Here is a 12,475-nt window from a genome sequence, read left to right as displayed (position 1 = left end):
GCTGGCAGCGCTAGCCTGTCCCGTGAGCTCCGTAACTCAGCTCTCCCCTCCGCCGGCATCCAGCCGCCCTGGCAGCACCCCCTCACCTGCCGTGAATCCATCTTCCCCATAAAATTGTCGGAATGAGCACTTTTTATTGACTGAGCTGGCTGGGATTTATGGACTCTAACCTTCCAGCCGTGCTGTGCTCTGCTACGATCGCTTGGGGGACCGGGCTGGGAACCCGGCTGAGTTATGTACCCGCTCCCCAGCACCGCACCAGCCCCACGCTCCGGGGGGTGGGGGGGGAAAAAAGGGGAGCCAAAGGCAGCTTCGAGCTGCGCCTGGCCCGGTGTCACACCAGAGTGGGGTGACACAGCCAGAGTGGGGCTGTGGATCCCCGCAGCCACCAGCACACAGCGTGGGATGGAAAGCAGAGGTGCAGCGAGTGGTGCCCGCTGGCACCCATGCCGCGGGGTGCAGGGGAGCAGGAGGTGGCTGCACCCCAGGTTGTGGCAGTGGGCGGCCCCCAAAGGTTGAAAAATGAGGGTTGACGAATGGGAGGGGTAGAAAAGCGCTACAGCCGTCATCTTTTAGGGCTGGAGAAAGTGCCCCGCTGTGAGATACTAAACGTGCACAACCCGTTTAGCTTATCAAGAAGAAGATTGAGAAGGGACTTGATTAGCGTGAGTGAGTGCTATCACGGGGAGGGGACCGGGGACTGAGGGCTCTTTAATCCAGCAGAGAGGCAGAACAAGAACCGCTGGCTGGAAAGGGAAGCCAGACACATTCAAATGAGAAATAAGGCATAAATTTTTAGCCGTGCAGGTGATTAACCACCAGAACTTGCTCCTCAGGGGAGCTCTGGTGTTTCCATCTTGGCGTCTGGGGTGCCGGTGGGCTGCTCGGGTGCATGTGCTGCAGCTGGGACAGACCGAGTCCGGCGCTCCCACACGGCAGGCAGATGTCAAGTCTGTCCTCTTGGCCTTGCTGTCCTGCTCCTTGCTGTTCCCCAAATGTATTTCGGTCAGCACGTCACTATGGAAGGAGGACTGTGCTCGGGGGCACACGTCCTGTCTCCCCGGTACCATTCCCACTGCTTCTCCGGCGGGACCACAGAGCGTGGCAGGCGAAGGGATGCTGGTAATGGGAAAAGCAAGTGCCTGGTGCGAGAGCCCTGGTCGATAACTCCTAATACCTCAACGCCATGAATCCATCTGCAGTGCTGGGGCCGGGGGGCGGGGGCTGGGCCACTTCCCAGGGAGCGCTTGCCATGGATCCGGGGCTGGCGTGGGACGGGTTGCTCAGTGCTGTGCCTCTCCCACCCCTGCAGCTCTCGGGGGGCGAGAAGCGCCGGGAGAGCCGGCAGTCGCCTCGCTTCGACTACTACGGGGCCGAGCCCGCTGCACCAGACCTCAGTGATGACGAGCTGCCCCATGTCATTGAGATCTATGATTTCCCCTCGGATTTCCGCACCGAGGACCTGCTGCGCGTCTTCTGCAGCTATCAGTGAGTCTGCCGGCAATGCCCCATCCCCAGTGCTGGGGTCTTCTGCCTGGGCTCTGCTCTGGACCCCTGCCCGCCCGGTGCCAATGCCTTGCTGAGCTTCCCTCTCTCTGGCAGGAAAAAAGGCTTTGATATTAAGTGGGTGGATGATACACACGCCCTGGGCATCTTCTCCAGCCCTATAACAGGTACTGCTCCCAGATCAGCTGGGGATGGGCAGAGGGGAGGCATCCCTGCCTCTCCTGCAGCCAGATGCTGGGCCTGACCCCGCATGCAGACCCTGCTGCTCTCTCCCCGCAGCACGCGATGCCCTCAGCACCAAGCACCTGATGGTGAAGACTCGCCCGCTCTCGCAGGGCACCCGCGCCTCTAAAGCCAAAGCCAGGGCGTACGCCGGTGAGTGATGCTGTGCCCTGCCGGCTTGTGCCGTGGTGCTTGTGCTGCATCCCGATAAATGGGGAGGGATGAGGCAGCTGGCATGGCTCCACAGCGCTTAAGCTGCCCTGTCCTTCCTGGGGTGCCCCTGTTGATGTCCCCCATCTCCGCTCACCCAGACTACCTGCAGCCGGCCAAGGAGCGCCCCGAAACATCGGCTGCCCTGGCCAGGCGGCTGGTGATCGGCGCCCTCGGGGTGCGCAGCAACCAGACGCCAGCCCAGCGAGATGCCGAGCGGAAGAAGCTGCAAGAAGCTCGGGGTGAGATTTGGGTGCCGCGAGGGGTCTGTGGCGTGGGAGGACCTTCTCTGTGGATGGCCTTCTCACAGGGTGCTGGGTGGGAGGGAGATGCGCTAGGGTAGGCTCCAGCCACGTTCATGGGGATGTGGGTGGTTGGGGGTTGATGAGGACATGGGGTTGACCCTCCTCTTGTCTCCACAGAGAGGAAACGCCTGGAGAACAAGCAGCGGGAGGATGCCTGGGAGGGCCGGGACTGAGCTGGGAGGACTTCAGCCCCACTGGAAACCCCCCTAGGGTGCCCGGACCCCTCTCTGTGGGCAGGCAGGGCACCCTGCATCTCGGAGCGGGGATGGATCCTGCACTGCATCCCAAAGCACTGGGCTGCTCCCCCGAAAGGGCTGAGCAGGGTGCATGCAGGCTGGTTGGTGCCATGCGGGTACTGTCGCCATCGGGCAGCGCTGCCCGTCCTGCGGGACCCCGGTGCTGCCTGCTGCCGCGGGAGCAGCCGGCGGGACACGGGGAGCTCGGCAGCGAGCACGTGGGGCTGCGCAGGGCGGCCCTGGCCACCTGGCAGGGCCTTGCCAGCCAGAGTTTCTGTCCTTTATTTTGCTAATAAATACCATTTATTTTATTTTCCTGGCCGTGCTCTGGTTCTGCATGCCGGGGAAGGGTGTGCACGCCGGGGGGCTGCCGTGCATGGCCCCAGCCATCCCTGGGATGTCCACGCCTCCCAGGTGGTGGGTGTCCCTGGCGGGTGGGTGGGGGGCACCGGCAGGAGGGCTCGGGCAGGAATGTGCTGGCAGGGACCCTGTTTACTTCTGCACAGCAGCTGTGGCCCCGAACAGCGGGGCCCTTGTCGGTGCACGGGCAGGGCCACGTTCCCGGCCCCGCACCGGGCTGTGATGTGGCTGCGCTGCCGGCCCCGGTGGGCTGGGGGCTTCCTGCCCTGCCCCGGGGCGGGAGCACGGGCAGGCAGCTGGGACCTGCCTTTGGCTCTTCTGCTCTGTATCATCTCTCAGCACCCAAAAAAACCAGCCCTGTGTGCCCCAGTACTCCCGCCCAGTAGCCCCCCCCCCCCCCCCCCAAACTCTTGGGGTAACGGTTTGTGGGGTTTCCGTGCCATTCATGGCAGGTGGGGATGGGGACGGTGCTTTTCCACCGCCCCTGCCAGGGGTTTGCGTGTTTTTGGTTGTGGCTGCCTCACCCCAGCCTGCGCTGAAGGGCTCGTGTGGCTGCCCCATGTTGTCCCCTGGCTGTCCCCCAGCTTGGCGGCGCTGGAGCCGGTCACGACCCTGTGCCGGCGGCGCTGCCAGCTGGGAGCTGTCTCGGCCGCCGCTCCCAGCCACTTGTGGCTCGGCCAGTGGAAATTTCAGGGCATGAAGCTGCTCTCATACGGAAAGCATCTTCCCCGCCATCCGGCATCCCTTGAACCCCGACCACGGTGGAGCGAGCCTCTGCCGGCATGTGCCTCGCCACGGTCCCTGGCCTTGGGCCACCCCAGCACGTCACTGCTGTCCCCGACAGCTCCTCCACGTGTGGGGACTGTCACGTGTGGGTACAACCCAGCCTGTCCTGGCTGTGCAGGGCCAAGGTGGGTGCTGGCAGCCCCCCACCCCGGTGTCTGCCTGCAAGGTGGGGACAGGCAGGGGTGTGCAAGGAGAGGGGGGGCAGTGCCCGGTAGCTGTCGTGCCAGGGGCTGAGCAGCACAGAGTGTAGGTCAGTGGTGAATATTCCCATTTATTTCCTTTTAAAAAAATTTGCTAGAAACCACAGGAGGAAAGAAACAGAGAGAGCAAGGGCACCGTGTCCCTTGTGTCCCCACCCTGTGCCCAGGAGCAAGGGCTTCAAGGGACAGAGTGGCCCCATCCCTGTTCCCGGGGCTGGGAAGCGGCCAGGGCAGCCTGGGAAAGCCCAGCACGGTGGCTGCAGCCATGGCACCCAGTGGGCTGGCTGCTGGCCCGCACTGCTACAGAGCTGGCCCCGTCCCTTTGTGCAGATGGGGTCAGCCAGGTCAGGGCCAGGGTGCCCTGGCCGCCGGGGATGACTGGTGGCAAGCCGGAGCTGCTTGGCACCAGCCATAGGCAGCCAGCCAGTGGCAGCAGGGGGGGACACTGTCTGGCCAGGGGGACACTGCCTAGACCAGGGTTGGTCCTGGCTGGGGACCAGCTTTGTGGTCCTAGCAGAGAAAAGAGCAGGGGATGGTGAGGTTGATAATGGGGTACCCCACCTCTTCCACAGCACAGCACCCCTCTCCCGTAGCACAGCACCTTTATTGAGGACAGGACTGGTGCAAGGGTGGCAGTGGCTGGGGCCTGTCCTGAGCCTGCTGGGTCAGAGGGTCCAGGGGGGCAGGCTGAGGTAGTCATCCTGGGGGGCACCGGAGCTGTGGCGGTGGGGGCTGCTGTGTACCCAGGCCCCTCTTGCAGGTCCTGTGGGGTGGACAGGGCTGGGGGGCACCAACACTCCCCGCCAGCATCCTCTGTGGCAGCATCAATAAATACAAAAGTCTTTGAGTCCCTGAGCTCAGTCCGGTGCTGCCAGGGCGCGGGGGCTGGTGTGCGGGAGCTGGGCTGCCCCGTGGCGCTGCCGGGAGCCTGCCGATGGCAGGGGGGGCGGGTCACACAAGGTTGTTGGCCAAGCGCTCCCGTCGCTCCAGATCGCTCACCACGTCGGCGCCGTAGGCATCACCTGGGGAGAGCGATGGTGTGGGTGGGGGGGGACGGGGGAGCTGCAGCACCCCCAGCCCCATCACTTGCCCCCACCCTGCCCGCTGTGCCCCCACTGCTCCCATCCCTCCGTACTCGTGTGGCAGCCGTGCATCCAGATGCGCTGCCCGTCATACTTGCACTGGCACCGCATCACGTTGTTGGAGAAGTCTGACTCGGCCACCTCGTGTTTGGGGTTGACGACCACCTGGGGAGGGCGAGGGGCAGGGCTGGGGGCACTGCTGCCATGCCTGGCCCTGGCAGGGCCATGGAACGCACTGTGGGGTGCGGAGCAGCACCCCCATGTTCAGGGTGAAGGGTGCTGGTGGTGCCCGTGGAGGCTGAGCCCCAGCCCTGAGCTCTGGTGCCTCAGTGCCCCCCTGCCCCTCCGTCCCTGTACCTGGAAGGTGTAGCTGCCCGGTGGCACGTCAGTGATGTCAATCCACTGGCAGTCGATGTCGTGGCGGTAGGTGTCCCAGCACCCCACGCTCACCCCCTGCTCCCCAAAGTTGGCACAGGCAAAGCGTCGCTGCAGCCCTGCAGGAGTGGGGGGGAGGTGAGGGAGGGCACAGGCAGAGCCCCCCTCAGGGAGCAGGACGGCGACTGGCACCTACCTTCAGGGCAGTTGGTGTCCTCCAGGCAAAAGCTGGCCTTGTGCCCTTCCGCCACCTTGGAGCCGTTGAGCGTCAGCAGGTCATAGTGGGTGAAGACCTCGATGCTGTGGAAGTGCCTGTGGGGACAGGGGCTGAGTGTGGGGCTGGTGCCCGGCCACAGAGCATGGGGCCGGCCCAGCCACCCAGCCAGGAGCGGGCAGCGTCCGGAGGCTCTGAGCAAATTACAGCCTTGAAGCCAAATAAAGCCGTAATGACAGTGCCAGCGCCGACGCTGCTAATTACCCCAGGGCGGGCCAGCCTCTGTGGGATGAGTGCCACTATGCCCTCCTTGGCCCAGGGAGGGGGCAGCCCCCTGCCAGCTCCTGCCCATGCGCCACTCACCGGTGGCACTGGTGCCAGGTCCAGGCGTGGCGCCCCATCCTGGGTCGGAAATCGGCTCTGCCCAGGTTGTGGATCTGGGAGGAGAAGCGGAGGAGGCGGCGGTGGCCGTAGGGCCACTGCATGTGGTCAGCGGAGCGGGAGAGGCAGCGCTCCTCGTGGGCACAGTACAGCAGCCCCAGGGGCCGGTCCTCCAGGTAGGCTGTCTCCTGCACCAGCTGGGCGTTCATCACCAGGTCCGGGGCATCTGGCACAGAGGGGATCGGTAGGGATGGAGCAAATGGCCCCCACCCCACATAGTCCTCCCCACCCAGCTCTCTGTGCCAGGAGAAGGGGGGGTGCCCCCTCCCAGCAATACCCCACCAGCTCCCGGTACTCACAGGCGGTGCAGGTGACCCCAGCCGAAAAGCGTCCCCCGCCGCTGGGGCAGTGGACGGGGCCGTGGCGCTGGCACTGCTGGAGGGCCAGCTCGGTGCCGGCGCAGCGCACCCCACTCATCACCACCCGGCTGGCATCGGGGCTGCCTGCCCAGTACCACGTCTCCTGGGCAAAGGAGGACCACAGAGCTTGGACCAGCCCTCGCACCCCCTGCAGCACCCACCTCCACTGGCAGCTCCCCTGCACCAGTGCTGCCACCAGGGCTTGTCCCCCCGACGAGGCTGTCCCTTCCCAAAGCCCCCAGTCACACATCCCATAGGACCCCTCTGAGCCCAGACCCTGGGCTGGGACCCAGCTCACCTGGAGGGCATGGCTGGCAAAGCCCAGCCCCAGCTGCCTGCAGACAACCATGGCCTCGTTCAGCCCCCACTGGGCACCGCACACCGTGCCCCACTGCAGCCGCCCCTGCACCGGCAACAACACCTCCACAACACCCTCCTCGGGGCTGCGGCCCCCGGCCAGCCGCACCTGCGGGCAAAGAGGGGCTGAGACAGAGCGTGGAGCAGATCCCCATCCCTCCCACCTGCTGCTGCAATGGAGCAGGCAGCCCCATGCATCCAGCTGAACATCTTCCCCACCTTCCTCATCCTCCTTTCCTCCCTATAAGACCGCTTTTGCCACTGGCTCATCCTGCAGAACCCCATCAGCGTGCTGCTCTGCATCACCCCATCCCCGGGGGAATGCTCTGAGCATCCACACTGGGCACAGAGCTTGGGGGGCGAGGGCTGTGCAATGGGGCTGGGGCTCCACGAGCTCTGGGGAGGAGGCAGGGGCTCACCTGACTCTGGAAGTCCATGTGGGGCATGTGGCAGCGGACGGCGGCGTCGGACTCGTGCCGGCATCCGCTCTGTTCAGCGTCCTGGAAGCGGCACTCACTCAGGGAACGCTCGTGGCCCGTGCACCGCACCTCGCTCATGTGGATGGGCCCCAGACCTGAAGCAGAGCGAGGGTCAGTGCTCCCTGCTCTGGGCCCGTCCTGGAGCACAGAGGTCCTCCCACCCTCCTTCCCCTGGTCTGGGAGGTCCCTACGGGCACGGGCTGCCTGTGGAAGGAGCAGCCAGGGGAGTCCCAGCCCAGTGCAGGCTGGAGCTGCCTGGACATCCCAGGATACTCCAGCAGCATCCAGTGAACCAGGGGCTTGACCTACCCAAGCCCCTCCAAGCCCTGCAATGCTCTGAGTTCCTGCCACACCGTCTGCCTCACCTTGACCCATCTGGGCTCCCACCAGGGCTTGCTTCGCTGTCCCGTAGCCCAGCTGCCGGCACACCACGCTGGCTGCGGCCAGGTCCCACTGCTTGTCACACACGGTGCCCCACTGCCCGTGGCGCAGCACCTCCACCCGGCCCTCGCCGGCATGGGTGCCCGCTCGCAGCCGCACCGGGAACACCTGGGCACGGGGAGCAGCCGGTCAGCAGCCCCGGGGCAGGGCCACTCACCTGCACCACGGCTCCAGGGCTCTCCATCAGCAGGATGGGGCACAGGGCCGTGCCAGGGCTCACCTTTCCCGGGGAGGTCTTGCTTCTGCCTTTGCCCGTGCCCTTCTGGAAGGCAGGGCCGGGGAGGCAGCTGACGATGGCATGCATGCCACGGGGGCAGGCGTGCTGGCGGGGAGTTGGTGGGGCCACCTGTGTGGGGCAGCGGGCCAGGTGGGGCTCCGTGCCCCGGCACTGCACCCTGTGGACCCAGAAGCTGTTCTTCTGGCTGAGGGTCTTCAAGCTGCCGAAGTAGAGGAGCAGGGAGAGGCATTATCTCGGGTGCTGGAGACTGTCCCCCACCCAGCAACCATGCTGGGTGCCCACACAGAGTGTCCCTGTCCATCCTGCCCAGAGCTGAGCCCTACCTGGAGTTGGGGTCCTTCAGCTTCTTGTTCCACAGCTTCCTGCGGGTGCACAAAGCCAGGAGGTTAGGGGGGACCATGCCAACGCTGCAGGGCTCTGGACCCTCATCCCATCATCCCTGCCCTCCTCAGCACCCCATGGCAGGAGCTGAAGCCGTGGGGTCCTCCCATGGCATGGCAGGGTGAGGACAGGTCCTCTCCCTTCTGGCAATTACTGTGCCAAGCCCAGCTGTGCCGTGTGTCCCGGCGGGACTGCGTGACTCCTGGCATCGGCAGGGGCTCATTACAGGCTGTATTTATAGCCCCAGCCAGAGTCGGGGGCGGAGGGGCCGAGGGCCACTTGACTCTCCTCTCCTTCCACTCACGCTTTGCCAGCCACGGCTGGTCACTGTCCCCACAGTCCCCCAGCTGCTGCCGAGCCCAGCTCTGTCCTTCTTCGAGGCCCCAAGAAATGGGCACAGGCATGGCCAGGCCATACCAGCACTCCACACGCTCCCCCATTTATGCATCTCTTCCTCGATAGCCCCCTGGTATATCCAGCCAGGCACCCTGCCCCACATACCCCACGGCTGCAACGCGGCTCTCCCTCATCCCTACCGGTAGAAGCTGGTGTTGACGTGCTTCTCCCGGGGGAAGCCCAGCATCCCACAGACCACTCGGCTGTTGTTCCTGGTCCAGCTGGCGTCGCACACCTGCCTCCACTGCCCGTTGTGCTTCACCTCCACAGCACCCTCTGTCACCGGCATGCTCAGCTTGGCCCGCGCCAGGATGGGCTTGAGCCGCACCTCCTCCAGGCTCAGCCCCGGCACCTGGCACAGAGGACACAGGGGTGGGCATGGGGGCTCCAGCGTCGAGGGCAGGGTGTGCAGGATGGGGATGAGGGGAAGGGTCAAAGGGACCTTGCCTCAGCCCCCTTGTCCATCCCGCTGGGCACTCACCAGGTTATCAGAGATGGTGGCTTGGGGGGAGGCGCCGGGCAGGCGCTGTCCTGAGCACACCACACCGGCGTCCTCGCCGTGGTGGCAGTCGCTGGTGCCCCAGCCGTTGTGGACACACTCTGCCAGGGAGCCCTCGCTGCCCCCACACCGCACGTTGTCCAGCCAGATGGGACCTGGCGGGGGGAGGGGGGGAAACATGCAGGGCTGAGGGTCTCCATCTCCCTCCCCAGCACCATGAGCCCCATCCAGTGCCCCCCTGCAGGCTGCCTGCACCCACAGCCCCCCCGTGCAGGCTGTCCCAGCCAGCGCTAAGTATGCTGCCCTGGCCAGGACCTCCTGCCGCCCCCTCTCCCCACTTGCCCCCTACCTTCCCCTTGGCCGTAGGTGGCACTATGGGTCCAGGTGATGGCCGCGGTGTAGCCCAGCTGCCGGCAGGCGACGGTGGCCGCGTGGAAGTCGAAGCCGTCGTCGCAGACGGTGCCCCAGCGCCCCTGGTACAGCACCTCCAGCCGGCCCTCCCCAGCCGGCCCCCGCGGCCCCGCCAGCCGCAGCTGCACTGGGGCCGGCTCCTGCCTGCTGGGGACCACTTGCCACAGCAGCAGCACCAGCGAGAGCAGGATGGGGCTCACACCAGCCAGCACTGCCATCGCAGCTCCGGGGGTGGGACGCCTGGGGACATCCCGACACTGAGCCCTTTGGGACCACAGTGGGATGCAGGGTGCTACTGCAGCCCCCCCCACCCCCCAGGAGCTGGGCTGTGGTGGAGGGGTGTCATGGCCCCTTTGCACGATGGTGACATCTCCGTCTCTGCGCTGCAGGGGATGCAGGGGCTGGTCCCTGCCATGCACAGCTTGCAGCATCCCCCACCCCAAGGCTCAGCCCCAGCCTCACACTCACTCGCCCCTCGCCAGGGGCACCCATCCATGACGCAGCCCCCCCAGGAACCCACTGCCCCATGCTCAGCCCTGCCTGCCAGCAGTCAGGGGCAGCCCCACGAAAACTTCCCTGCCCCTATTGCTTTATGCCTGCCCCATGCTTCGGGCCACGGGTGAGGTCCCGCAGAGCCCCCCCTTATCCTCTATCTAAGCCCTGGGGGACAGCAGGGTCCCCTCCCCATGCTGCAGACAGCCCCTGCCCCCCGACGCCCTGCCTCTCCCCTGCATTCCCACTCAGAGTACTAGCGAGGTTGCTGCCCGCCCCCCCCTCCATGTGTCCAGACCCCCACTTCCTCCCGGGGCCACCCCCAGCACTCACCCTGGCAGGGGGCGACGGTGCGGGACAGGTGACGGTGCGGGACAGGTGACGGTGCGGGACAGGCGACGGTGCGGGGAGGCGGCGCTGGCTCCCGCAGCCTCCAGCAGCTCTCCTGCCACCGAGCACCGCCTGCTGCCGCTTTTATGGTGCGGCGGGGAGGGCCGCTGCCCAGCCCGGCCCCGGCCCCCCCCCCACCCCCGCACCGTGCCTGAAGCCCAGCCCTACACCCTGCCCGCCCCCCCCCCCCCCCCATCCTCCCCCCTCGCCTTCTTCTGGGCAAACCTGCCCCAACCCCTACCCGCCCCCCCTCCCCTCTTGGGGGGTTCTGAGCACCCCTGGGGTAGCCCCCACCTGCCCTCAGCATGGCCCCCCCTCCTCTCCAGAACGAACTCAATGGCCCCAGTGGCCACCACCGGGCTGGCCCCCAGCCAGGCAGAGCATGGCTTTTCTGGGGGTGACAAACACTAAGGGCACCCCAAAAGGGCACCCCTCGCCCTTTCCCACCCCACACAGCAGCTCAAGTGGGCAAGCGGGGATGGGGCTGCTGCAACAGGGCCAGGACTTGGGCACGGAGCCCGGAAAGAGTGTGAGGTGGCACCGGGAGCCCAGAGCAGGGTCCTCATAGCTCTTGGGGCATCACCTGGAGCCAGGCTGGCTGTGGGGGTCCCCAGGCAGAGTCCTCCTCCGTGGACGTGGAGACGGGAGGGTGCTGCCCCCCCCGACCTGCCCCGGGAGCAACCTCTGGCTTGGGGTGCCGCCAGTCCCTGGGGCATCCCGCTGCCCACTCATCCCTCCGTGGGACGAGGATAAACAGGAAGCCCTGAGCCCTCGCCGTGGCCAGGGGCCAGTCAGGAATGTGCCGGTGGCCACTGGGCTGTTTGTTTGGAGTCAAAGCAGCTGGTTCCTGCCGGGAGGCGCCAGGATCAACACGGCCGGGAATAGCCCGTGAGCTCATCGCCACGTCCCGCGGGAGCCTCCTCCAGCATCCCCGGGGTGTGCAGGTGTGCCCATCCCCAGGACCCCCACGCAGGGCACCCTCCTTCCAGCCCTATGCCCCAGCTGGGCTCGGGGCACACGCTGGAGCCTCTCCTGGGGTGGGGGACCCCGGCCAGCCCCAACACGGGGGCAACGGAAAGCCCTGGGGAGGGGCAGGGCTGGGGCCAGCAGTGGAGCCCGTGACTCATTTGTGTCTCGACGTTTTGGAGCTCAATTACTCAAATGTGAAGCCAGGAGCTCCCCCCTCGCACCCACCCACACCCTCCCCCCTCCTGCCCCCCCCCGAATGCAGATGCCAGCAAGGGTGCAGGGCAGGCAGGCGCTGGGTCCCGCTCCCAGTGGCATCAAGAAGAGGGCAGCAGGGGGTTCTGGGGGGGCTCTCCCATACTTGGGACCTTCCAGCCTCGACCCGCAGCAGTGGGGGCTGCTGCCCAGTGTGACAGTGGCAGGCTGGGGGTGTCCCCCCTCCAGCCGAGTCCTCGGGGCTTACTGGGTGCCAGCACCTGCAGCCCCCCCAGCACCCAGCAACTGCAGCAGCTAAAAATACACTGCTGGCAGCAGGGCAGCCCCGTGCGCGGGAAGCTGTGGGCAGCGGGGTGGGCGTGCGGGGCTATTCTCAGAGGGCTGCGGGACTATTCCTGGCCGGTCAATATTGATTCAGCCAGCTCAGGTGCAACAGCTCAGCCCGGCAGCACCGAATTTAGGGCCCAGCGGGAGGCGAGGCGGGTGGCTGAATTGGGAGCATTGTCCCGGGGAGGAAGAGGGCAGGGAGAGGATGTGAGCTCTGTAATCTGCAGCAAGCGGCTCCCGGCAGCAACCTCGGGGAGGGGGGCACACCCCGGACCTGCCGCCGTGGAGGGGTGGCTAGTGAGAGCCACTGGGCAGCACAGAGCCTCTGCTCTGAGGATGCAGGAACGGGGCCAGAACACGTGCAGGCAGTTCCTGGCAGGAATAGGGGTGGGGGGCATGGGAGGCAGGTGCCAGTCCTGGCTCCCGCAGTCTCTGAGCTGCCGGGCACAGGGCTGCTCTGTACACATGGCCACCGGGCCTCAGGGGGACAAAGGACGGTTTGGGCGCTCCAGGGAGCAAAGCAGGTCTCAAGCAGCTCCCTGGTTCCCTGCTTGTTTTGGGCACCTTGGGGTGGTCCAGGCCAGCC

At 66.2% G+C, this 12,475-nt stretch overlaps 2 protein-coding genes across 3 annotated transcripts; one reads left to right on the top strand and one right to left on the bottom strand.

Annotated features, from left to right (window-relative positions):
* Positions 1-1,186: 1,186 nt before the first annotated feature.
* Positions 1,187-2,789, top strand: R3HCC1L (R3H domain and coiled-coil containing 1 like). Its single transcript, XM_074159196.1, has 5 exons — positions 1,187-1,488; positions 1,603-1,673; positions 1,786-1,881; positions 2,040-2,180; positions 2,361-2,789. Exons 1-5 carry the CDS (start codon positions 1,187-1,189, stop codon positions 2,414-2,416), a joined length of 666 nt encoding a protein of 221 aa, XP_074015297.1. The 3' UTR covers positions 2,417-2,789.
* Positions 2,790-4,776: 1,987 nt separating this feature from the next.
* On the bottom strand, positions 4,777-9,890 carry LOXL4 (lysyl oxidase like 4). 2 transcript variants are annotated; one of them, XM_074158925.1, is made up of 14 exons: positions 9,437-9,890; positions 9,064-9,242; positions 8,729-8,940; positions 8,135-8,173; positions 7,794-8,010; positions 7,498-7,681; positions 7,073-7,227; positions 6,595-6,762; positions 6,237-6,399; positions 5,860-6,103; positions 5,479-5,594; positions 5,265-5,401; positions 4,961-5,072; positions 4,777-4,847 (listed from the first exon to the last, which is right to left on the bottom strand). In XM_074158925.1, the coding sequence occupies exons 1-14, from the start codon at positions 9,714-9,716 to the stop codon at positions 4,777-4,779; spliced, it is 2,277 nt and encodes a 758-aa protein (XP_074015026.1). In that variant the 5' UTR covers positions 9,717-9,890. The 2 variants fall into 2 exon arrangements, with proteins under 2 accessions (XP_074015026.1, XP_074015025.1); XM_074158924.1 differs by having other exon boundaries at positions 7,779-8,010; positions 8,729-8,973; positions 9,103-9,242; positions 9,437-9,716.
* Between the last annotated feature and the right edge of the window lie 2,585 nt (positions 9,891-12,475).

Source organism: Numenius arquata, chromosome 15 (genome assembly GCF_964106895.1).
Source record: "Numenius arquata chromosome 15, bNumArq3.hap1.1, whole genome shotgun sequence".
Lineage (NCBI taxonomy): Eukaryota > Metazoa > Chordata > Aves > Charadriiformes > Scolopacidae > Numenius > Numenius arquata.
Note: the sequence above shows the minus strand (reverse complement) of the source record. Positions and strands in the feature narration are given on the sequence as shown.